Source organism: Uloborus diversus, chromosome 4 (genome assembly GCF_026930045.1).
Source record: "Uloborus diversus isolate 005 chromosome 4, Udiv.v.3.1, whole genome shotgun sequence".
In the NCBI taxonomy this organism is placed as follows: Eukaryota; Metazoa; Arthropoda; class Arachnida; order Araneae; family Uloboridae; genus Uloborus; species Uloborus diversus.
Window position 1 is genome coordinate 96,058,347 of NC_072734.1, and position 26,384 is coordinate 96,084,730.

At 34.0% G+C, this 26,384-nt stretch overlaps 1 protein-coding gene across 1 annotated transcript in view; it reads left to right on the plus strand.

Annotated features, from left to right (window-relative positions):
- Window positions 1–26,384, plus strand: part of LOC129220717 (inactive dipeptidyl peptidase 10-like) — a 354,203-nt gene that overhangs the window by 168,518 nt on the left and 159,301 nt on the right. The window contains exon 2 of the mRNA XM_054855147.1: window positions 5,261–5,375. Within this exon, the coding sequence (XP_054711122.1) occupies window positions 5,261–5,375 (115 nt within the window). The remainder of the gene's footprint in view (window positions 1–5,260; window positions 5,376–26,384) is intronic.

The window sequence follows — 26,384 nt, forward strand, 5'->3', positions numbered from 1 at the left end:
GGCAACGATATGGTTGATAGCAAGCGTAGAGCGCAATTTTAATTCGCTGCTTTATTATCATAACGTGGAAACGTAGTAGAAACATGCGCAAAGTGCATCATTTGTGACGTCATAAAGACCACGCATTGTTTGAAAATTAGGACATTTTAAAAAAATAATTTTAAAAAATTGTTGTCAAAATAAAAGTATTTCCTGAGTCAATGTTTTTTTTTTTTTTTTTTTTTTTTTTTTTTTTTTGCTCATTCTATCCGTTTCAATGACTAAAAGTAGTACTTTTAACTGAAGCAAACCACCCCATTAGGATCTGCGTAGCCTTCACAATGCAGTCAGGTTAGGTTTGCCTCAAATATAGTCTAAAAATTGTGTGGATAAGAAAGAAAAAATATTTATTTTAGAATTGTAGTTAATTTCATTAGTAAAACAATAATTAATAAAAAGTTACTAAACTGGTTTTTTTTTAAATAAACTACTGAAGTAAAACGGAATATACAAAAAAATGAGTTGAACGGATCGAAAACACGAATTGTTATTCTCATTAAAATTGTACTTTGTTTCATTCATTCATTCATTATTCATTTTTTATGAATTTGTTCATTTAATTTATTTGTTTATTTTAAATTTACTTACATAAAGTTATCAAGTCAAATGTGTAAAACAATGCCTACTACGTATGTAAGTTGCTAAAAATTTAGGGACGAAAATCAAAAATGCATGCAATCAAAATATTTTAATGTTCTAGACTTCATTTATTATTTAAATCCTTGTTTTCTCTTCCTTGATTTAGTGAAATACATTCAAACTAAAAGGCTTTGCAGTCTCTTTGAAATCGCTCGATAAGTTCTCATTTCTTATTTTTCCACAACATTGAATGCTTTTTATGCCTTTTAAAAAAGCACTTAAGTTTTCACTTGAAACTCAATTATCAGTTTTCTGCTTACGACTTAAAAAAGCTGCTAAATAAAGATTCTTTTTCTGATGTCCTAAAATTTAAGTATCATTTAGAATTTTGATGTAGAATGAAGATCGGTTAGTTGGGGATTTTCTTAAATTAAGGGAAAATATAGCGTCACTAATGCTGTTTTCCTCTTTATGTTAAAATGTTTTTTCTTCTGTACAGTAAAAGGTTTTAAAAGAAAAATTAGCCTTTCGTATAGATGAAAAGACAAAACTACTGTAAAATTACATTAAATAGGTCGAAAACTTTAGAGGCTCATTATATTCAATACAATTATTTTAAAGAAAACACATTCATATTGTGGAAAGACATGTATTAGAACTTATATATATTATATATATATATATAGTCTATATTTTGTGAAGACATGGATACGATTTGAAAGCTATCAATTGCTAAAAGATTAGTCTTTTAAAACTCGTCTTAGATTGTAGTTCGTTATTTCTTTGTGTGTGTTGAAGGAAATTTTAGCAATGCAGAAATTTACGAGGAAAATTAGCAAGCAGGAAAACCGAAATCAGAACCCTTACAGTTGTTTATAGAATATATTATTCAGAAAAAGGATTTTTAACTTCACAAAACAGCTATCTCGTTCTGTAGTACGACTAGTCAGTCATATTCAATAGCAGGGATTATTAAAGTGGGTGCCGCGGCACCCTGGGGTGACTCAGGGAGAAGCGAAGTATGCCGCAAAATGTCCTCGGAATTAATAGATATAATATAACAAAGATAGTAAAGGATGCCATGAGAGAATCAAAATTCTTCAAAGAGTGGCACAAATTGAAAAAGATTTCTCAACTTTTCAGGCTCTGCGTCTTCCTTTGAACACTAATGTGAGGTCATGCCCCCGCCACCACCACCACCACCATGTGTGGCCATTATAAGCAGTATAATTGTCAAATCAGAATTTTGAACTTAAGCAGGTAATTAAACGAAAATATCTGTATTTTAATTTGATTCTGGAGGTACACAAAATTTAGACACAACATTTCACATGACTACACATTAAATTAATTTGAACATATTATTATTGGAACATATGAAATCAGTCAATCAAAAAGACAAAATACAAATGAATTTGAGATAATCTCGGATCAAGGAGAGTTTAGCCACTCCCTTTCACAACTGTGGAAAGGCTGCTATTGTTTCTTTCTCATGTTTTTTATATACTAGGTTATAACTGTGACAAAAAGCTCCTCGGGTCATTTCAGTGCCTTTCTCAATATTTTGGCTTTATGTCCGCAATTGATGAAAATCCAGAATTTCATTCAAATTCTGTGGATGAAAACGGCATTCTCAAAAAAAGCGATAATGTGGAAAATATTTACACGTGACCGTAAAAATTATTATTTTACTTTTTTCATTTTATTTATTTATTTTTTTTTTTAATTTACGCCTCCCTTAAAATTATTCTACGTCCCCTAGGGTTTGTACCCCAGAATGAGAACTCCAGTGCTATACCGTGTTATTATAATTTGTTCACGCAATGTAATAAAAAATAACTGCTTTTTTTTTCGGTAAATGAAAACAAAGTTTATTCATCTTATTAAAACATTTTATGCTATTTCATTCTTATATATTAAGAGCAGGAACGTGAGAAACTGTCACACCTAACATTATGAAGTGATTCATGCCATTTCAGAACCTAACACTAGTGGATTAACTCTAAACTCCTGATTCGCAACTCCAGCGCTCGAATACGCTACCTTGCGGAGATTTACAAAACTACCGACAAAACTAAAACATTGCGTTCCATGTGTTCATTTTGGACAAAACAAATAGTTTATGTGTATTTTTTTTTATTTGCGTAATTCATCATTTGGAATTGTCATCCGCAACAGCGTAACATCAAAAATATCTGATATAAACTGTGAGTACACATTTTATTTATCTTGTTCTGAGTGAATTTGAATAAATATCAGTTTTTCAATTCGATGAAAAAAAAACGAACTTAAGAACATTGACTGGACAAATTTCCTTATCCTAATTCCACATAAATTATTTAAATAACCTTTGTTACTACAGTATCCTACTGAAATAGACAGTTAGCAAATAAATTTTCTTGAAAATATTTATCGCAGAACAGATTGAAAAATCCAGAAAGAACGTTAATAATTTGAACAATAAAAAATAAAAATTCGCCAAAAATCTGTTTATAGGGTTATGGTTTTAAAATTGTGTGAAAGAATAATGTATCTTGACATGATTTCGCATATCAGTTAAATCATTTCCATGACGAATGAATTAAATGCATGATGATTTCTTTTGATATCCAATCATATAGTCATAGAAATAAATTATCTAGTGCTAAACGTTACTCTTGACAGTCTGTCACGTATGTGCACTATGTGACAAAAATGTCAACGAATGCCGGAAATGTCACGAAACTGAACTTAATATGTACTAATGTATAGAAAAACGGTACAAAATGAAAATGCCGTTCGAAGCGAACCACAAATTTATGAATTCCGAATTCAACATCGTGAAAATGGCTGCTTCAGAACAACTTACTGTGTGTTCTGCATAATTTTTTACTTTCGTAATACTTTTTGATTTCTAATCTCTTTCTACATGGGTCAGAATAACCAAAAGACTTTGAAAAAACTTTTCAAATGAATAAAGAACAAAAAATCATACATGCGAACAAAAATATCTATCATTTCCTAAGTTTAGAAACAATTTATATGTTACAGCTTGCGTTTGTTTTAGTTTTTTCATCGGCCATTAGACAGTGGCTGCAACGCCCCCTATAGTTTGTTGGAGTTGCGAATAGCTTTAATTGTTTTGGTTTCTTCGTTTTCCTAAAATGTTAGTCTTGCCAGTAAAACAGTTAAGTTACCGGATCGAGTTCAGCCTTGTCACAAAAAAAGCCTCTCCCTGCATGTTAAACATTGTTAAACCATATTATCAAATTATCATGCCTGGGCACGAGTTTCATTGTTGAAACACGCGGCTTACTCGATCATCGGCTATTATTTATATGAGGATAGTCTCTATTCTCTTTGCAAATATATATTTGGCTTTGATCATTCATGAGAGATGTTTAGAAATTCTGCACTTTTCTTGCTATATGAATTGATAGTTCATCGGCAGTTTCAAATATGCAAGTGCAGTTGTCGCACGAATTTTTGGCCATACAGATTTCTGGCTCTGATTTCTGTCGGATTTTATTTCTGAGCTAAATGGGCGTATTATTTAAAAACTGCATTTAAAGTTCAAGTTGCTATACATAACTTCTTACAGTGAACCAATTTCAAAATGCTTCCAGAATATCATACCATTATTTTAAAATTTGATAGAATGGTATAATTGGATATCTGGTATTTTAATTCTTTCAATGGAACATTCTTCCTTATTAACTGCAATAACTGAAGTTTTGGCATTTTTTATACGTCTTTTGTAAGTACGTACGTCATAGACATGTGTTGCTGATACAACATCATTACCTTTAATATAATAACATTGAAAATGTTGACTAAATCACTTTGCACATAAATATACAAAATTTAAATGTTATTAATATTTATGTTAAATTAAATGAATGTCAAAAATATCATATATGTGTCACAGAACAATAAAATATAAATTTATATTGCATACTATATTATTGAAATACCAATAATTCAGGCAAATAGTATGAAGAAATATCTAGTCGGAATAGTATCTAGCTATACTACATCCATGCCTCAATCACGTGTTTTGCTTGGACAAGAGCAAATTGGTGCCAAGCAAACGGCGAATGTGAATACAGTTTTGTTTTTTCTTTTTTTACAGAAAAGTCCTCAAAAGTAGTCATAGCAGCAAACTTTCTGACTGTTCTTTCTGACAAACAATCTGCGAATTTTCGGTTTATCTTTTCCGTGAAAGAAATATAATAATAAACTTTACATCCATAAACTTGCCGTGAAATCGGTTCTTCTGCGCAGAATAATGTTGTATTTTCTGATACAGAGAATTTATTAAACATGAAATAAGTAAAATTTAATACTGGTATTAATATCCACCGAGAAATCGAAGAAATCTTATGTCGTTATTTCAACTGAAATTAATTAAAAGTTATCACTTTTAGAAACACAGAGCAGTCACATGGCTGTAATTCTTGATTGCAAAAATTTCAGTTTGTTCGAAACGAATTCCACTTTGTATGTGTGTATCCCTGTGAAAAAATCTCCGATTTGATGCTTGTAATCTCAAAATATTTTGCTGCTTTGGTAAAATTGAGGTCAATATGTATGCTGACTTTATACTCGATGATGTTAAACATTATTTTCCTCACAATCAACTGACGCTTTTTATGTGTTGCAGGAGCTTGTGTCGGACGATCCCGACCAAAGAAACTGGAAAGGCATCGGCATTGCCCTTCTGGTCATCGCCACTGTCTGCTCACTCATCATCACTGCCATTGTTCTTCTGACGCCAGGTACTGTAAAACTCATTTTTGTCACCCATTTCGAGTCTCATTTTTATCGCCCATTTCTGGTCACGACTTAAACCAAGACATTTTACAACAGGATTATAGCCTCAAACATAACAGCAATACGAAAGTTGGAAATTTGATCTTGGCAACTATTTTTTGCACCTAATACAAAAGTGATACATGCCACCAAGGTTTACTGTCCTTGAATATAGTTACCACATTGTATACAACCTGTTACCAAGATGGTGGAAGTCATTGGACATCTGTAGCAACCCCTGATTGTTCAAATGGAGCGGTATAACTGCCACAATAATCTCTTTAACCGTTCTGAAACTAATTTCAGGAAATGGTTCCTCCGTCTTAGGGATTAACTCAAAGCCTCAAGGACTTATGTCTGAATTTGACTTAATTTCTTCGAATCGAACAATCTGTAGAAATAGGCACTGCTACAGTTGTCCTACGACTTCCAGATCCTTGGAAACAGGTTGCACATAAGGGTGCCCATATAGGAGGCAAGGGGGGTCTCGAGCCTCCCTTAGAAGTTAGAACTTCCTTGCATTTAGTACTTTTTTCTTTGAAAAAAGGTAAAAAGTATTTCCTCTCCAGCCATTAATGAATGAGTTATTAAAAATGTCAAATTGTAATGACTCTAATCTGTCCTGTAATTGGTTTTCATGGGGGAAAATATCATGCTAATCCATGGTCAAAATATCTGAGCCCCCCTTACAATTTTGCATATGGGCGCCCATGGTTGCACACAATGCTGGTGGTGACAATATTGTTAGACACAAATACGTTGGTGGCATGTATCACTTTTGTATTAGGTGTAAAAAACAGATGTCACTATTGAAGCTTTAATCTTCCTGTAACCGCATGTTGTCGAATTTCGGAGACAGTCACTAAACTTGGACTTCGTAACTGTTTTTTCTCCGAAATAGTTTTATTTCAATTTCCAATTTTTGGGATTTGTGCTTTTTGTCAGCAAATTTCTGTTAAATCTCCTATTTAGAATATCTATTTGTAGAACATTTGTGGCTGATGGAAATGTTAAACATTTTGGATTATGCAAATATACCATGAGTATATATCGTGGAGTGAGTACTGCAATAATTCAGTTTTTTTTTTCATAAAGCTTTGGAGGAAGTTTTGATGCTACCCCACGCACTTTACTCGCCTGACTTGGCTCCGTGTGATTTTTTTTATTTCAATGAACGATAAGACAGATGCAATATTATTGAAAAGCTCAAGAAAAAAAACCAGGAGCTGTCAGCCATTTCTAAAGGTTACTTCATACTTTTTTTTTTCGAATAGCGGAAGCATTGGTGGGGCAAATGTATTAGTTGTCACGGAGAATATTTTCAAGGGAATAAAGTTTTTTTTTTTTTTTGGTAAAATGAAATATATAGCTTTTAGAAAATACCTTCGGTTTTTTTTTCCTTTTTTTTTTTTTTTGCACCCCTTGTATGTATTCCCGTCTAAAGGTCATTTCAGATTGTCTATTGGATGAATGACGTCATCACAAGTATCACATGACCACCATCTTGGTCATCTGCTTGGTCATGTGACAGTGATGACCTGTAAGTTTCAAAAACTTGCCATATGTCGCCAAACTTGGTGCCATTTGAAAACTTTTCGTAACGACTGGCACTACAATGAGTATCCAGAAAAAATCCTAACTAGGTTATAACTCTTTTATTTCTTGTCGAACCCATGGACTCAAAGCAGATGTGATGTTATTTATATATACCAGTACGAGGCGCGGCAGACTGCTAGTTATGTATGGGGTGCTAATTTATTTATTCATTTTTTCACAAGCTTGAACATGGTTGTACAGTGTGCCCATATTTAAACGGCCCTACTTTAAAATTGTCTAGCGGGGAAGCCATTGTTTATAAATTAACGAAATTTTGTGTACAATATAATGAGTTGAAGGATAAAAAAATAGTTCAAAATTTCGCCATCAAAGGGCTTTTTTAATGAAATACATCACTTGCCGATCACAAGCCTCGATCCATTTGACATTTAGCTTTGGTAGAATTTGAAATATACTCAGGAATATTGAAAATAGAACCCCAAGAAGGAAGCATTGGATTGAATTGAAATTTAATATGCATAATAATACAGGTGAGAGAGACACTCGATCCAAAAATGCAGGCTATTAAACAAATACAGGCTAAGAAATAAGATTAATACAGTGCTACTTCAGTAGCGCGTTGGACCCCCTTTTGCTGCATACATGCCGCCGCACGAACCAGCATTGAGCTAATTAAACGTCTAACGTTGTCCTGAGGCAGATGGACCCCCAAATTTTGAACAGCCACCTCTAAATCTTGCATAGAGAAGCACAGCGGCATCTGGCGTTTCAGTTGATCTCATACATGCTCTATACGGGACAAGTCGGGGAAGCAACTGTACATGGAAGCGTCTCAAAAGGAGGTAAGAAGTCTTGAGCAACTCTAGCTATATGCGGGCGAGAATTATCTTGCTGGAAAATTGCCCCTGGGAGACCATTTAGGAACGGTCCTACATTTGGTTGCAGAATGTCATTAACGTAACACTGGCCCGTTAAGGTTCCACGTACCTTAGCTAGAATGGACCGGCTATCATTGGCTATGGCCCCCAGACCATTATGCTCGCTGTTCGCGCAGTATGTCGTGCGATAAAATTGGTTAAATGGTACCTTTCTCCAGGGTGCTTCCACACCCGTGTGCGGTTATTATCTGACCCTTAAACGAACCGAGATTCATCACTGAACACCACCTTTTACCAGTCAGGGACATCCCACATCGCTCTGGCTCCGCACTATTGTAAACGGAGTTGTCTATGCTTTGGTGTTAAAGGGAGAACTCGAAAAGAACGCTTGGACTGCAGATTCACTGCTGCAAGACGTCTGGAAGTTGTTCGAGGACCACCTTCCACCCCTACGTCTGCTTGTATGGTGGAAGAAGTCACTATGGGATCCACGAGCGCTTGGCGCACGATCCTTCGATTATGTCTCCTCATCGACTTCCTGGTCGCTCCTGGCCCGTTTTTTTTTTTTTTTTTTTTTTTTTTTTGCACGTCGGTACCATCTTGTGTCCACTGCCTGCAGCAGTTTCTAGCGGAACCCTCCGAACGATCCACCTGAGCAGCAACACGGCTCGTCGACCTGCTTGCAATTTTCTTGCCGATGATCGCAAACTCGCCCAATCAAACCTCTTGCAAACTCGCCCAACTGTGAGAAACGTTTTCCAACTGATCGATCTGGCTTCCTTCACTCATTAAGGCTCTCTAACAATCGGAATGTACTTGTAACATTTATAAATCCTTAATTATGCACTGGCTCATTTAGCACCTTTTCCCGATTGAACCGATACTGTAGGGTAAACGGTCATGCGCATTGACACCAAACTTGGATCATTTGCATATCAGATGCTCTTCTTATATGCAAAATTTCGTAATTGTACCTTTCTTCTTTCTTTGGGCGCTATTTTTAATGTTCCTGAGTGTGTCTCGTAAATCGTGATTTTCCTAGAACATTACCTGATCGTAAATACAGTATATCATGACATGTCCTAGGCATTTGGCAGAGCCCACGGTCAACTGCTATCTCACGATTCCAGAAGGTGGACGAAAAAGATAACCGCTATATGAAACATGTTTTGATGCAAAATTTGTTTTAGAACCATCGTAAGTGTATTTTAAAATGTGTAACTCATAAAAATGCGCCCTCTGGTGGCAAAACTTTGTACTAGTTTTTTGTTCCCTTAAACAAATTCACATTCCTTCATTATGTCTTACACAAAACTTCGTTAACTTCTGAGCAATAGTTTCGCCGTTAGACTACTTTAAAGGAGGGTCGTTTAATTATGGACACCCTGTGCTTAGAGGGATAGTAAGAAATTCTTATTTTTTCTAAGTAACGGTGAATAATGCACGGTTGCAAGTATATTATGACTGCTGAGCCAATAAACATCAAATAACAAAAGCTAAGACAAAATTTCACATTACTTGTGAATATAAGCTAGTGAACAAAAGAAAATCGAATCAATTACTGGAAAGAGCATTTTAGTTTGGAGGTGAGAATTAATTGCTTTTCTATCCAAACATTGACATCTCCGAGTCTGAAGCAAACTAAATGAAAAAACCGACACAAATGGCTTTTCGTTCTTTTTTTACCGGGAAAAATCCATTCACCCCAACCATCAAATTTATAGAGCACCTTTAAGTATTTATAGTTTCTCTTCGGGAAGAACTTCTTTTTCAGAATTCCTCAAGTTTTCAGAAGTTGCGCAGCATTTCCTTCGTGCCTCATTAAAATCATTAACGCCCCAGATTGAAATTTAAAGAACGCTGCTAATCAAGCCTCGTGAATATTCATGGGGCTAAAGACAACTGAAAAGGTGATTTTCGGCTTTTAAATGGCTAGTAGTTACTTTCCTGGAATTGTGAGGTGTTTCTTTAATAGCTATTTCATGATAATTTTCATTAAATTTGAAGAGGAAATTTGGATTTAATTTCCTGGTTCCGCTCCTTTTCCTGATTCCTTAAGTTTCTAAGCTCTACTGAGAATCAAGACACGGAACTCAGTATATTGAATGTTACCAAAACTGTCTTAAAGTTTAGTAGCTAACCAGGGGACCACATGAATAGCGTAATAATAAAGAAAAATAGGTGGAAATCAAAAGGGCATGTTGAGATATTTTTGAACGCATAAGTTATTTGTTTCTGGGCAATCGAGGTATAAGGTCTTAAATTCAGCCAACATTTTAGGAAAAGTACCCAAATTTTAAGAGTTGCTGAGAAATGGAAGTACCACGCAACTTCAACTTCTGCGAGTGGCAAAACATTCCTGTGCAAAACTTGTGAAAGGTGTCTTCCATTTCTCACCAAAACTCGCTAAATTTGGCAACTTTTCTTAAAATTTCGGAAGACTGTAAGACATAATATTTTGATAACGGGGACACAAGGACAAATAATTTAAGCGTCTAAAACCATGTTTTATTATTCCAAACTATAGTGAAGCACCTTTTATACGTTTTTGAAGGGACACTATGAAAAGAACGTACAAATGGAAAAAACGTATAATAGGTATAGGTTAATGTGTATTAGACGCTGCAGAGACCAATTTTAAAAACGTATAATTGATAAAAACTTATAAAAGAGAAACGTATAAACGGTGCTTTACAACTATTACTGAAAATAGAATTTGTTCACTTTTGGTTTTGTTCGAAAAATGACAGCTGGCCATGAGCTTTTGTACCAACCCGTGGAAGGAATTGAAAAAGTCAAGTACGAAAAAATAAAATAATTGGCTACTTATAGGGAAACTGAAAATGTTTTATGAAAGAAGCTTCATTCTTTGTTTCCTAGTAGTTTTCTTGATTCTGATCTGAAAAGGAGAAAACGCGAAGCAAATAAATGAAGAGCAATAGAGAAAGTGCCAAGGAAAGTGGGTGTGGAAGAACAGTTGAAAAATTAGCAGGCTTTCGAGGTAGTGTTTCTGACAAAATTGACCTGGAGAATAGTGGTAAGGAGGCAGCTTCTTCTTTTGTATCCTGGTTGTTTTCTTGTTGACCATCTGAAATTGAGAGAGAGCTGAGTAGGCTGGGAGCTGTGGAGGAAGTTTCAAGGAAGCTGATGGCTGTGAGAGAACATTAGAGGTGTTAAAAGGCTATGGACTTAGTGTTGTTAACTTGTTAAGGCTAAAGGGAACTTTGAGGAAATTTAATCAGTGGTTTGGGTACGTTTTTTTTTCTTTGTTTCACTAACAATAGCCTGATATACGTAGCCTGAAAATCATTATCTGCATAAATATCTGAGTAACTGTTGATGTCTAGAGTTTTGCATAAATAAAATATTTATTCTAAAACGGCTGGAATAATTAAACGAGTTATCCGCACGTCATCTTACCCCGTTCTGTCGCATTCGTTTTGCGTTTGTTTTTCAGTTCCATAGCTTATTTTCAACATCCTACATCACACATGGTTTTTGCATTACCACTTGTACTTTACAAATATTAATGGAAGGGGATAAAATACTCTCTTCTAGTAATTCCTTATAGTAGGGGAGATAGCGACAGTTTTTAATACATTATTTATATAAGGCCAGAATTTTTTTAAATATTAGATTACTTTACTTAAAAGAAGAAAACGCGAGTCTACCAAAAAGTTATCGTTGCAATAATTAATAAAAAATTTTGCAATATGTTGCAAAAACTTGTGAAATTGTCTTATATATATAAGGCTGAAACTCGGTAATATTATTGATTACGTATAAACATAACGAAAAATATATGTCTACCGCGTCCGAAGCGTTGCCGTGCCGTGTCTACCACCCACGCAAGGTGCGAAAAAATCAGTCAATTTTGACTTAAATATATAAGCCTAAAATATTTTTTAATAACTGTTTATAATGTATAAAATATAAAAACAAAAGTCTACCAGTTGTGTTATGTTGCAAAGGCATGATAGACGCCACGGAATGTCGATCTCGTACCTCTATGTACCGTTTATCGGGCCGCTAGCGCTCGCTCGAAAAAGTTTGCTTGTCGTCGCGAAATTTCAATAAATAAAGCTGATTTATTTTTTTATAAATAGTTTACATCCTGTTTTTATTAAAATTTTTAGTCTACCGTGACTAAGAGGTTGCTTAGTCTTTGGTAGACGTTGCTTAAATTATAAAGTAGTTGGAAAAGTATGATTTTTTTATCTTTTCATTCTTTATAAATAGAAATTTTTCAATTATTATTTTTTTATGATTACAATTTTCTATCATATTTAAATTGATATTCGTACTTTTGTTACATATATATATATATATATATATATATATATATATATATATATATATATATATATATATATATATATATATATATATATATATATATATATGTATATATATATATATATATATATGTATATATATATATATATATATATTTAACTTCTTCAAAATTATTTTGAATCACCTCCTTTTCAAATACATTTCGTAAATGGGGAAGTAAAGCTGCTTATTCTTATACTGCGAAGAAAGAAGAGGGGAAGGACACGCTTTTAATAACCTTGGGTCTGGTGCCTGGGCTTGAGTAAGGCCCCTATAGTGAAGGAGCCGACGCATCCGCCATTTTGGAGCAAACTTGATCCAGTGCTTCGCGGCGATAGTATTGCTGCTGATGTTTATATTTCTTTAGCATATGTTAAATTGGATCAACAGATAATAGCCATCTGCAGAACTGAAAATCTGCCTTACTGCATTTACTGGAAAATAACAGATATTTTAAAAAATAATAAGCACTTTTCATAATGCAACTCAAAAGGACAAAATAACTTTTCTGGGTCAGAAAGGACAATTTAAGAATTCCTGTAGTTTTCAAAAATTTCCAAGAAAATGACCCCAAAAACAAAGAAAAGTGCGGTTTTAGTCATGTAGAGAATGTTTTACCATTATCTAGCTTTCAATCATAAATTTGAGTGTTGAAACACGCATTTTTTTTTCTTAATGGGAAAGTTTGGTTTAAAATGACTTGAGCGCACTTTTCTTCGTTTGTGAAATATTTTTCTTAAAAGAATTAAAAAACTACAGGAACACTTTAACTTTTCTTTGTCAGAAAGGACAATTTTTTTGTCCTTTTGAGTGCATTATGAAAAGTGCTTGTTATTTTTTTTAAAAAATCTGTTATTTTCAAGTTTTTGTTTTCAAACAAAATTTTACTTTAGAATTTGATTTTTTTAGCGTTAAGTTGTACCTTAAGGTTAAACAAATCATTTAATAAAATTCTGTAGTCTGTAAGTATTCTAGTTGCTTAGTATACGCAAAAGAATGGTTCACAACATATAAGTAACTTGGGATAAAGATCCTAATACGTCTTTTTACTTAGTGCTGTTATCGATTATTGGCATAGATGCATAGATGAGGATAAAAACCCTAAGAAAGCAACGACTGTGAATAAATTTCATTCTTGCTCCAGAGAGGACTTGATTCAAAATTTTCATTATGATTACTATTAACATTACATTTGCAAGGCAACAAAATTTGTAACAATGGATTTTATATTTAAACATTTGATGGGGAAATTACATCAAATTTGCTATTTTCCATCCTAACCGAAATAATGATGTTACTTCAGAATTTTAAATTTTCAGCCTTAAGTTGTACCTTAAGATTAAGCAAATAATTTAGTAAAATCCAGAAGTCTCTTAGTGATCTAGTAGCTGAAATATAAGCAAAAGCACGCCTCAGATTACTCCATGACAATCAGGCCAAGTGTAATAAAAGTGCTTAAAAAAGCATCAATTCTGAACCACCAAAATTTCTCATCTATGATGGATTATTTTTATTATATCTAATGAAAGAAATTCCATCATCTTATGCTATGATATTGAGAAAATTATTAAGTATGTTCAGCAGTATTCGTAGTAATTGTTTTCGACACTAGGACTCGACCGATGCATCGGCCTGGCCGATGCATCGGCGCCGATGGTTCAATAATTTAGCCATCGGCATCGGCATCGGCGGCCGATGCTAACTTGCAGGAAACATCGGCCCATCGGCCTTAAAATACATCAAAAAGCCGATGGAATAGGCCGATGTTTTTTTTTTTTTTAAAGGACCTCTGCTGTTTTTACTTTTTAATACAAAGTAAAGGGAGTTTTTGATTTTTGGGAGTTTAAAACTGTTTACTTAAATTTCAGTATGAATTTCTATTTTAGTCACCTCTGAAAGAGTTTTTAATACTACATTCAGGTACCAAACAAGTTAATTATTGTGTTGTTTTTTGCAGTTGGATGTACGTATATATCTCTCATAAGTCATAACTCAAAGATGGTAAGCTGTAGAAGGTTAAGTTTTCGCATGCGGGGTGTGCGTACGTTCCAGTTGTGCGCTTCCCTTTTTGTCTTCGATTGGGTGTTCTGAAAAGCCGGTTTACTCCTTTTTTGTAGCTATTAATTACTTATTTCAATGTGAAACTAATATAGTGTCTCAGACTGACGATCATTTGGTGATACATTGCCGCATTGGAAACCATGGAAACAAATATGAGATGGCAAAACCGGTTTTTGTGTCATTTTGGTAGATTCCCGTTGAACCGACGGTAATTTTTAATTTTTCGATATTTTTAATATGAATCACATTAATGCAGTCTTTTCTGTATCGCTTCGGCGGAGCTACAAGTTTGGGGCCAATCGAAATACATTTTGGGGCCCCATTTCTCTATCACAGAAGTTGTAAAACATTTATCATAAGCATTTTTGTAACTCCTACGGTGTCCCTATAGTTATGGGGCCTTTCGTGCAGTTGCAACATTTGCTATATTTTAAATCCGCCACTGCACGTCAAAACAAACTCGGGTGCAAGTTTAAAAAAGGTTTTTTCAGCTCTATTTTTATGATTATTTTGAACTCGATTTTTTACGACTATTTTTTGAATTTCCGAGAACACTTGCGTGCCCCTCCTCCCACTACCTCAATTTCTGAAATTAAACTCTAGTTGTACTTCCGAGTTCTTTAAATTAACAATATTTAGATATTTTTTTATTCAAACTTTATCTATTGTTTAGAAAGAATTTAGAGCATTAATGTAAGAAATTGATTAAAGACGTTTTGAATGGTGACATAATTCGAAAATCCAAGGGACTTTTGAATTTTTTCTTCAGAAGTGCTGAAGTAGATTCAGAAACTCTTCCGAGGCGTTGATGGTAGCGGTTCCGTACTAAACAAATGAGGCCTAAAATGGGGCCGAAGTGTGAGTTACTCCAAAATCAGAGGGTGACCCCCCCCCCCCCCCCAAACCATCCCTCGTCGTTTCAAGCATTTCTTAAATATTTAGAGCGATTATTTATGTTGGTCAAGAAATGTCATTTTGCGTATTTCTCATACTTGTTTCACCTATATTTCGTAATGCGTCTTCTTTTTTGCATCATTAATAGCGATCGATTTTTTTTTCTGTTGTGAGTAACGATTTTTATGTATTTATATAAAATCAATTAATCAGTTATTTTCGTTTTTTATAGAAAAGTTTCAAAGATTTTTTATTATGCATTTTTTAAAAAAAATTTCAGAAAATTATTGTTAAATTTAAAAATTTAATTTGAACTTGTTTGTAAAGCTTCATAAAAGATTAAACAATCAAATTGTTCAATATTATGTGTGCAAACATCAGATCAAGTAGTATATTTATTTCGGTTATTAACTTGGTGTAAATATTGAGTTTTTTTTTTTTTTTTTTTTTTTTTTTTTTTTTTTTTTTTTGTATCTGCGTTTTAAGAACCTTGCTCTTTTCATGGCTATTTCGTTTTTCAGCAAAATGTATGTCACTATGATAGCTTTTATGAAAAATGCAAACTTTTCTATTCATAAATTTTAAATAAGTACAAAAATATTCCTATTATGATTTAATATTGTAATTTATCTGACACCTTTTTTGTTTGATTTGATGACTAAAAAATGTCTACGTGCAATCTTTCCACTTTAATTGCGTAATTTGTTGACGGTTTCACAGTTTTATTCTTATTATTTTTTTTAATTTTTTTTTATTGTTTTGTTTGAATGATTAAATAACATAATTTAATGGTTTAAAACTATTTTTAGTGTACCTAAATCCATACATTATTACAATATTACTGAAATCTTAATTATATGTTCAATTAAAAAAAAAATCTATTGGTTATTAAACAGTCTCTTTGTTTTTCTTCCTTTTTTTTCATTCTTTTCTTTTTTTCTTTTTTTTTTTGGCTGTTGTTCTTTCTCTTTCATCACACAGCAGTCAAAAAAGGAGAAGCATAACTACACCCTATACAGATTGTACGTAATACGATCCAAAAGTTCGGGAACAAGCTGTATAGAACCTTACTCAAAATAGTTCACATTGCCGAAGCACGTTCACCTTTAAAAGGTCACCTTGAGGGACTATGTACTTCTGCCAGTGTTCATGAAACTTCTGGAATCAGTCCTGGAAGCCGTTTTTCGCTACCTTCTATGATGCAGCTTTATCTTCTCCTGACGGAAGAAAGCGACGTCCATGCAAATGTTTTTTTTTTTTTTTTTGGCTGGGAACAAGTAAAAGTCACTCGGAGCTAAGCCTCAACATGAAACTCGCCTTCTTCTTTACAATGAAGTTAAAGCAGCAGCGCAAGAGGCCTTACAGGAGGTTGCGAAAAATGTCTTACACAGGAGTGCTTCTAAAAGCTATACGAACGTTGGCAGAAGTGCATAGTCGTCCAACGTGACTATTTTGTTGATAGATGTGCTTCGGTAATGTGAACTATTCAGGGTAAGGTTTTATACAACTTGTCCCTGAACTTTTAGATCATACTACGTACGTATGTGTTTTTAACATACTATTTCATAACGTTTTTGAGTGACGCAAGTTTACGCGAGAATTTGCGATAATTAACTGAGGAGGCGTTCAAAATGGATATTTCGGTCATCTATATGTTCTTAAGTACATATGCATGTACAAATGTGCCGGAAAAACTTTATGAAATTTAAATTGGGTGATCGTAAAATAGAAATTTAGGTCGAAATCTGTTTTTTTTTTTTTTTTTTTTTTTTTTTGTGATTATACCATTCCTTATTCGTAGAAAGGAAGTAAAGTGAAATGAATAAACGATCCTTAAAATCCCTGATAATCTTATTAATTTATTTCTGTTTGATTTTTTTTTCCATCGGCCAACGGCATCGGCCATCGGCCATCGGCAATCGGCCATTTGGAGGAAAACAATCGGCCATCGGCCATCGGCCATCTTTGAACAATCGGCCAACAATCGGCATCGGCCCATCGGCCAAAAAATGCCATCGGTCGAGCCCTATTCGACACGCACCCCGTTTCCTTCCATAAAAGATAACGAACATATCGTCGCCTCAGAGCAACAGTAAGATATCTAATCCCAGAAATAATACTAAGATATCTTACTGTTGTTCTGAGGCGACGATATATTAAACGGAACTCACAGAGGTCAAAAAATTCTGATAGGAGACTCTGCAACACGTCCCTCTGACTTTTTGAATCAATTAAAAAATATTACTTTTAAAGAAGATTTGCTAGAATATTTATTAAAAAACTGGGAACGAGATAACAAAGCGGCTTATTTTGAAGATAAATTTGTGTATATTAACTACAAACAGTGTTAGAGATTTGAAACCATCAACAGAAAAGTTGTAAAAATAGTAGATCATACTCAATCGTGCCTCAAACCGCGAAGAAACCGACACAAAAATGATTTACCATCTTTGTAATTTTTGAAGAGCTACAGCCTCCATATGACGTCCACCTACGATGTTCAGATACTGATGTATTAGTTATAATATTGGCTAACATGAAGTTTTTGAATTCTTAAATAAAGGTCTGGATGGAAGTTGGCGTTGGGAAAATCATTAAGATGTATCAATGTCTCTGAACTTTACAAGAATTTAGGAGAAACCGTTTGTTCCGCCTTGGTTGCTTTACACGCAATGACTGGTTGCGATCAAAATCCGGCTTTTTTCCGAAAAGGAAAGGTTCGGCCTTACGTTCTATTTACAAAGTCGGAAGAATACACAGGAGCATTAGCAAATTTGAGTAAGTATCAGCCATCGCACAATGTAAAATGCATGTCACAAATTGGAATACAACTCGAAATTTCGGAAGAGTTGAGCGCCGAATGTACAGACAAAATAAAATGGAAACAATTAATGATGCAAGAACCATTACGTTTTTAAAAGTTTATAAAATTTTTGAAAAAAGATAAAGTAATTCTCGAAAACGTGAAGAGTTTTGATCCGTCATCCTTAATCCTATGTTAGTCTGAACTTAGTGAACATTTCCTCATAACAGCTTGCATTTCGCAAATTTGGACAAATTTTCATTTAAAAAATCTGACAAGCTTATCACCTCTTGATTGTGGGTGGAAAATTGAGTACAGATGAAAAGTTTTTAAATGGTTTACTGAAAACAATTACCGCAAGCAATAAAAGATGTTACATTCGAAGCTTAGCCTTCTGCCTCAGGTAATCATTTTTTTTTTTTCAACCAGACTTGGCTTTTAATAAAATTCTTTCTTTTTTTTATCAATTGTTTTCTATTACAGATATTGATAACTGATGATTTTACCGAGACAGCTAATAATAGTACCGACATTCACAGTGATGATGATTATTGAACTGACAATGATGCTAAATTGAACGTAAGACATTTTGAATACAAATTCAGCAACGAAAGCGAAAACGAAAATTATTTGGGCGAGTCAGACGTGAGCGGCGATGCACCTGATGAATAGTTCATTTAAATAAAATTATGTTCCTTGTTACAGTTTTATAGGTAACAAGTGGTAACCGCACGGCTTTGCCCGTAATTGAAAAATTAAAAGGTCTTTTGGTTCGCCTGTATATTTATAAAGAATGTATGGTGAATTTTCTCGCCAATTGGCTTGTACCCATGTTACAGTTCCACGTTATGATAATTTCGTATCTCGCCAATTGGCTTGTGCCCATGTTACGGTTCCACGTTATGATAATTTCGTAATTTACTCGTCCATCTTATGATAATTTTGTTCTTAAAATTGGAATAGAAAAAGAATCACATCTTATTTTCGAAAAATCGCTTCGAGGTGCACATTCCCATGCTACAAACTAACTTTGTGCCAAATTGCATCAAAATCGGCCGAACGGTCTAGGCACTATGCGCGCCACAGAGATCCAGACATCCTACAGACATCCTCCGGACATCCAGACAGAGAGACTTTCAGTTTTATTATTAGTAAAGATTAATTAATATGTAAAGAACTGTTTATTTGATTATTTTTAATTATTTATTGTTATGTAAGATCGATGCAAAAAATTTTATTTCATTAGTACTTGATCATAAAAAATAAAAAAATAAAATAGGCATAATTTAAAAGGTCAAAACACTATTAATAAAAAATAAACTTCACTATAATTTTGTACATAATTTTAATTTTAATAAAATAGTTTTAAATTTCGTTTCAATGTTAAAATTATTTTTTTAATATGCTTAAATCATTCATACTTTTCCAACTACTTTATAATTTAAGCAACGTCTACCAAAGACTAAGCAACCTCTTAGTCACGGTAGACTAAACATTTTAATAAAAACAGGATGTAAACTATTTATTAAAAAATAAGTCGGCTTTATTTATTGAAATTTCGCGACGACAAGCAAACTTTTTCGAGCGAGCGCTAGCGGCCCCGATAAACGGTACATAGAGGTACGAAGTCGACATTCCGTGGCGTCTATCATGCCTTTGCAACATAACACAACTGGTAGACTTTTGTTTTTATATTTTATACATTATAAACAGTTATTTAAAAAAATTTTAGGCTTATATATTTAAGTCAAAAATGACTGATTTTTTCGCACCTTGCGTGGGTGGTAGACACGGCACGGCAACGCTTCGGACGCGGTGGACATATATTTTTCGTTATGTTTATACGTAATCAATAATATTACCGAGTTTCAGCCTTATATATATAAGACAATTTCACAAGTTTTTGCAACATATTGCAAATTTTTTCATTAATTATTGCAACGATAACTTTTTGGTAGACTCGCGTTTTCTTCTTTTAAGTAAACTAATCTAATATTTAAAAAAATTCTGGCCTTATATATATTGTCATAAAATTTCGGTCGCTATCTCCCCTACTATTACGTTGTAAATTCGAAAAATTACAATAACGAGCAAGAAAAACCAATCTTGTTGGTTACGGTTCGCAAAACAATGCATTCCAACATCGCTTGCAGTGGTGATCTTTGTTAAAAAACATCTCAGTATCCAAACGTACTTTGTGTCCTTTACTCCCAAGCACGTTCACTCTTTGGCATTTTTTTCTACGTTTGGCGCAGCTTACCCGTTTGGGGCTCTTACGCCAAAAAACCGAATTGAACCAACCAACCAAAAGTATTTTGACAGATGTTGATATCAATAAAAAATAACAGAAATGCTAAATTCGTCATCTTACCCGATCTTATCCTCCTTTACATTCGTTTTTAGTGAAAATTGGGCATGACACGAAATGCAGCAATATTACAGAGAATTAAACGCATAAAAATGACATTTATTAACAAAATTTGTTTCAACAGTAAAGCATAATTACTTATTATTACAAGGTTTTCTCTACATTAACTGTGAGTAGTGAATTTAATCCTAACTATATTTTAAAATTGCTGCGAAAAACAACGTTTCATCAACCCTAATGTATTAAACCTTTTTCTCCTCTCCGTTTGTCAATGAATATTTCATTTGCTTTTACCTCAGTAGCTGTTGCTAAAAATAAAGAGCCTTTCTAGTATTCTGTGCGAAGAGTGCCAAATTGTTTATTGATTGGTTGCCGTATAGCACTGTTAGTGCGTGCTATTGGTGGATTCAAATCCCATCTGGGACCGACAGCCAATTGCGCAGATTAACGGCCTTTCCGTTTTAGGCAGCCAGGCGGATCAAAGCGATTATTGGCACAGAGTGGAAGTTTCCAGATTTCGTTTGACTCAACTTTGGAATTGTGGCAGCTAATGGTGCATTTCTACTGATTACGTCTGGATTATATTGGAGAATTTTGCAGCGAAGTTTTGCCTGGTGTGGTTTCTTTCTTTTTCTTTTTTTTTTTTTTTTTGATAATGATGTACTGGCCGGGAGAGCTACTAAATTCTTAAACGTTTCAGCAGAAAATGTTGCTTAGGTGTATAATGAAATAATGAAATAAATTGTTGCTCATGTGGAGTTTTGGTTGAAGTTTCTGCTAACTGTTATTATGTCTTAATTTTCAACAGCTGCTTCTGACTATGTAACGCATAAATTGATGATATTTTTTACTTACTGGTACGTCAATTAAGAGGCAGGGGGATTTCTTTTTTATGTACATCTTTTTAGAACGATTCTTTGGTTGTTTTTCAATACCTTCTCTAGTGCCGAAATTGACAATTTTTTCTTACCCTAATGCCAAGTCATGAAACGCGTATTTTATCTGTGTTTAGTCAAATACTTATAAAGTTGGTTTTTTTAAACACAATTTTATTGTTTTAATTCCTCGTATTTCACATTTTGTGTTATAAAATAGAGCAGAAGTAGAGTTGTCACATTTTATTTTCTATGAAAATACATAGAAGCGCTGCTAACAACACTTTTTGCAACATTAGCAGACGTTAAGACAACCATGTAAAATTAAAACCTAACTTAATCATACACCTAAAGCAATAAAACAAGTTATTAATTTCTCTATTACATCTAACTTGTAAAAAAGATCCCAGCAAAATGAATTAATCCGTTAGTTCATTAAATACATGTATATTAGGGTGTGTCGATTTTGACTTTTTTTTTGAAATAGAAAACGCCTGTGGTGGGAAAAGTTGTGTATTGGCATCAAATGCTCGCATAAAAATTTTTTTGGAAATCAAAATATATTTAGATCCCCCCCAGGCCCTTAAAGTTTGGCCAAATATGTAAAAATTGCCATCTTTTATTATTTTTTTAAAATCTTATGTATAATATTTTTAATCGCCTGTGGTGGGAAAAGTTGTGTATTGACATCTAATGCTCATATATTTTTTTTTTTTTGGTAATCAAAATATATTTAGATCCCTCACCAGTCCCTTGAAATTTCACCAAATATGGAAAAATTGACATTTATTTGTTATTTTTTAAATTTCTCATGTTTGATTTTTTTAATCACCCGTAGTGAAAATGATTGCCTAGTAAGATTCTTCACTCACAAGTTATAGTAATAACTAGCTGCGTGCCCGGCGTTGCACGGGCTACCTAAAAAATGTAAGAGCAGTCCAGTTGATGCTTTTGTAGTACACTGACACTAGTTTCTAACGCGTTAAGGAATAAATAAATGCGCGTAAAGCAAGGTTTGCAAAACACCAGTAAAACATATTTTTGCCAAAACACCTCATCAACGTTAATAATCGTTATCAATGATACAAGTTATGAGTACATTTTCAGTCAGCACAAAAGGGGAAAATATATGCATTATCAACTATAATCTTTACTCACGTTAAACTGAATTACATCTGATAGACTATATCGGAAATATTTATGCACAATAACAATCCGCTTTTTACATAAAATAGTCTACTACCCGGCGTTGCCCGGGTGTTTATTAATGCAACATACCACTCAGATAAATATTTGGATGGATTCTATCCACATGGTCGTACAAGAATTACATCAATCCGTTTTCCAGGTACAAACCCTCAAAGAACTCAAATAACTTGTAAATCACTCATTTACTTTACGACGTGCACGGTCCTCCTCGAAAATGAAAGTTATGTCATGTGACGCGTATTTAGCAATCAGGCTTGAACAAAAAAAAAAAAACAGTAAAATTTTGCTGCAGATTACGGCAAAATAATCGAAAAGTAAACAATTTAAATCCCCTGATTACAGGAAAAGCCTCAAAACAAAAATAAGAATTTTACCTGTTCATATTCGAGAAAAAGAAATGGCAACAGATCTTTCATCTCAATGATTTTCTTCACGCTGTAAATTTTAATAAAAGCGTTCATCCGGAAAGTTGAGTTGAAGCACTGAATAATAATTTGAATGGAGGAAAGCCTTCGAAAAATATGGATTTTATTTTGAAATCTAAGAGTCATAATTAATAATTTTTAATTGATATCTCCGCTAATTATTATCGGAGGATTATGTTAAATAGCCAAACATGAAGACGGGAGGATTACGAATCCATCGATACCTGGTTCGATGGTCAGTTCACTGTCGTTCGGGAGAAGAAGCTTGGACATAGATAGATAGATAGATACTCAGATTTTATATGTATAAGATAATAATAATATTCAAGCTCCGCTCAACCGATGAAATTTGGAATATTTTCATTATTTTTAAAAACTTGACGTTTTAAAGCAAAAATTTTATCCAACACTTTTTTTTAATTTAAGCACTTTTTATACTTTATTTTTTTATAATAACACTATAGAATTCTTTAGGATTAAAACATAGGTATAAAAGATTAAAGTACCAGAAGTCCGTCGTTGCAGTTTTACAGCAGCTCTTCGCTCATTTTCCCGAAGTATTAGGGGAAAATGAGTAAGAATTCACCTCGGAGTTTTTGTAATAAAGAAGTTTTACACCTTATACATTGCTTTGTTCTCAAATTTTGGCATTAATTTTCGGGAAGTCAATGTTGTACGTATAAAGCCATCATGGCGTGTAGCTCCACAAACAGATAAAGATGCTTCTGTCGCCAATTTTACTGCTCTTTCTACCGCTTGTGTATGACATGGTAAATTCCACAACTCACTTTCAATAACGTCACCCATTTCAGCTACTTTCTTAAGTTCCGCATTGGGTATATGTTTGGTGAGTGGAGGGTCTGTAATGACACAGTTTTGCCAATTTATCAATTCTGTATAGTCTTTTGCTTGAAAATTTAGAGGTGGAATGACAAAATCACGAACAGTTTCATTAGTAAGAGTTCGGGCCTTCAGGATTGTTGTGTAGCCTAATTCCCTTACTGAGGATCGCGTGCCGTTGATCATGGCTATCAGCAGGTTTTCTGGATGACCAAAAAACCATTTCGTTGTATAACAAGGTCAACTACTGATTTCGGATCATCGCTAAGATATCTTGAGTAGTGGATAACTTCCTTAAGATGCTGTGCACCGGCTTTGCATGAAGGCTCAGTTTTAATCAAAAACCAAACTTTTGCATACACTTTTATAATGTATTCTACAATAGTCCTTATTTCCAGCGATGACTCTTTTGTACCAACATACAAACGAAGATATTTGCTGTTGTAAGCCACCTAGCATGAGACAGCTTTCCTGGTGATTTGGTGGACAGTGATGTTGAACTATACCCTGAACATATTGCTTGACATATTTGATACAAGTATTTTTGGTCAGTGCCAAGTTCGTCTGTTGACAAATCAAAAGCGATTTTTTTAAAGTTGACAATTGGTAGCTGCTTACATGTGCCAAGAAGCTTCTCTATAGGACCATTATATGTAAAAGGACCTGTAGTGCTTCCATCAAGATGCCGTAACAGATAGCGTAAAGGTAGCTCATTGGCGTGCAATTGACATATGAGTCTCTGCAACCGCCTTTTTAAATGCAGCTCAAACAGTCTTATTATACCACCTTTCACCCCAGCATTGACTGTTGTTCCATCTGATCCTACTGCAATTAAATCCACAGTAGATACTTGGGGTCTATTTAAATAGTTTAATATGCTTGATAACACTTCATTCGCTGTACCAATTCTTCTGCTCTGAGTTTTTCGTTACGATTTCTATTCGGTTCATATTTGCTTGACTAAGTACCAAGAGCAGGCCGATTTGTCAGACTGGGGATAAGTGATTTAAATAGTTTCTTTATATCACAGAAAAGAAGAAAAGTAAACATTCGGAAGAATCACACCATCCGTCTCTTTGACAGTTAAAAATAAGCAGAAGGAGCAGAGAAAAAAGTCAAAACGCGCAATTTCAGATTCCCGGCAGGGGTGGTATATGTAATATGATATGATAATTATTTTGCTCACAAACAAAGGGTCTTACTATTTACTATTTACACCACACGTAATTAAAAAAAATACATAAGAAATGAAAAAAAAAAAGTTTTAAAAAAAGCCATTTTTTACATATTTAGCGAAATTTCAGGGTCCCGGCAGAAAGTATAAATATATTTTAATTACCAAAACTTTTTTTAATGAACATTAGATGTCAATTCACAACTTTTCCCACCACAGGAGATTAAAAATATTATACATAAGATTTTTTTAAATAAAATTAAAAAATGTCAATTTTTACATATTTGGCCAAACTTTAAGGGGCTGGCGGGGGATCTAAATATGTTTTCATTTCCAAAAAATGTTTTATGCGAGCATTTGATGCCAATACATAACTTTTCCCGCCACAGGCGTTTCGATTTCAAAAAAGAGTCAAAATCGACCCACCCTAATGTATATATACTTTCAATTTCATTTAAACACACAAAGTTAAAATGTCGCTAATGCATTGTTTACAAATATATATATATATATATATATATATATATATATATATATATATATATATATATACTTTTTATAGTAGCTAAAACCACTAAGGCACCATAGCCCTTGAAAGAGGTAAAGGAAGAGACGACCAACACTAGCGAGCTATAAAACTATAACATGGGTCTTTTGCTGCATCATTCTACGTGAAAACATTTAAAATTCTCGAAAACTTTTGAGAATGGGGAACGCGTTAGTTTTTATTGTCTTTCTGAGAGATACCATTTTAAAGTTCTTCTACAATCGTCATATATTAATGCGTGAAGGGAAGACTTTCGGTGCCAATTTCTCCTATGTTTGTCAACCGATTTTCTTTATTATTTTTCAGCTTATTAGCTATTGTCAAGTTTAGTGTTGTCAATCAAAAGTAAATAAAAAACCTAATTAACGGAGATATTAGTTAAGAACGCATTTTTTCTAGGGCTCGACCGATGGCATTTTTTGGCCGATGGGCCGATGCCGATTGTTGGCCGATTGTTCAAAGATGGCCGATGGCCGATTGTTTTCCTCCAAATGGCCGATTGCCGATGGCCGATGCCGTTGGTCGATGGCAAAAAAAAACAGTAAAAAAAATTAATTTGAATTCTGATATTTTCATTTCAAATTGTTTTTCGCAATCACGTATTGCGACAGGACCCTACTCATTGGAGTTATTGTTTCTAGAAACTGCTCCTGTCCCCCAAAACCTGTCATTTCTCCTGGGTGGTTACGTGTGTATAGTTGTGTGTGTGTGTAGGCGCGCATGCATGTGTAGGCTTGTGTGTGGTAGACCTGTTCATACACGTAGGCGTGTGCGTCTCTCTCTCTCTGTAGGTGCTTGTGCACATGGGCGGATCCAGGGAGCGGGCTATGGGGGCCATGGCCTCCTCCGAGAAAATTTCAAGAATATTTAAAATCCCCCTTTTTTGAGCGAAAATGAAAAAAATTCTCTTATAATACATACAAAGTCCAATAAAAAGTTATACATTTAATGAATGCGCATTAAGTTAAAGTGAGATTTCAGTTTTAACCTGGCATTATGCAGTGCTAAG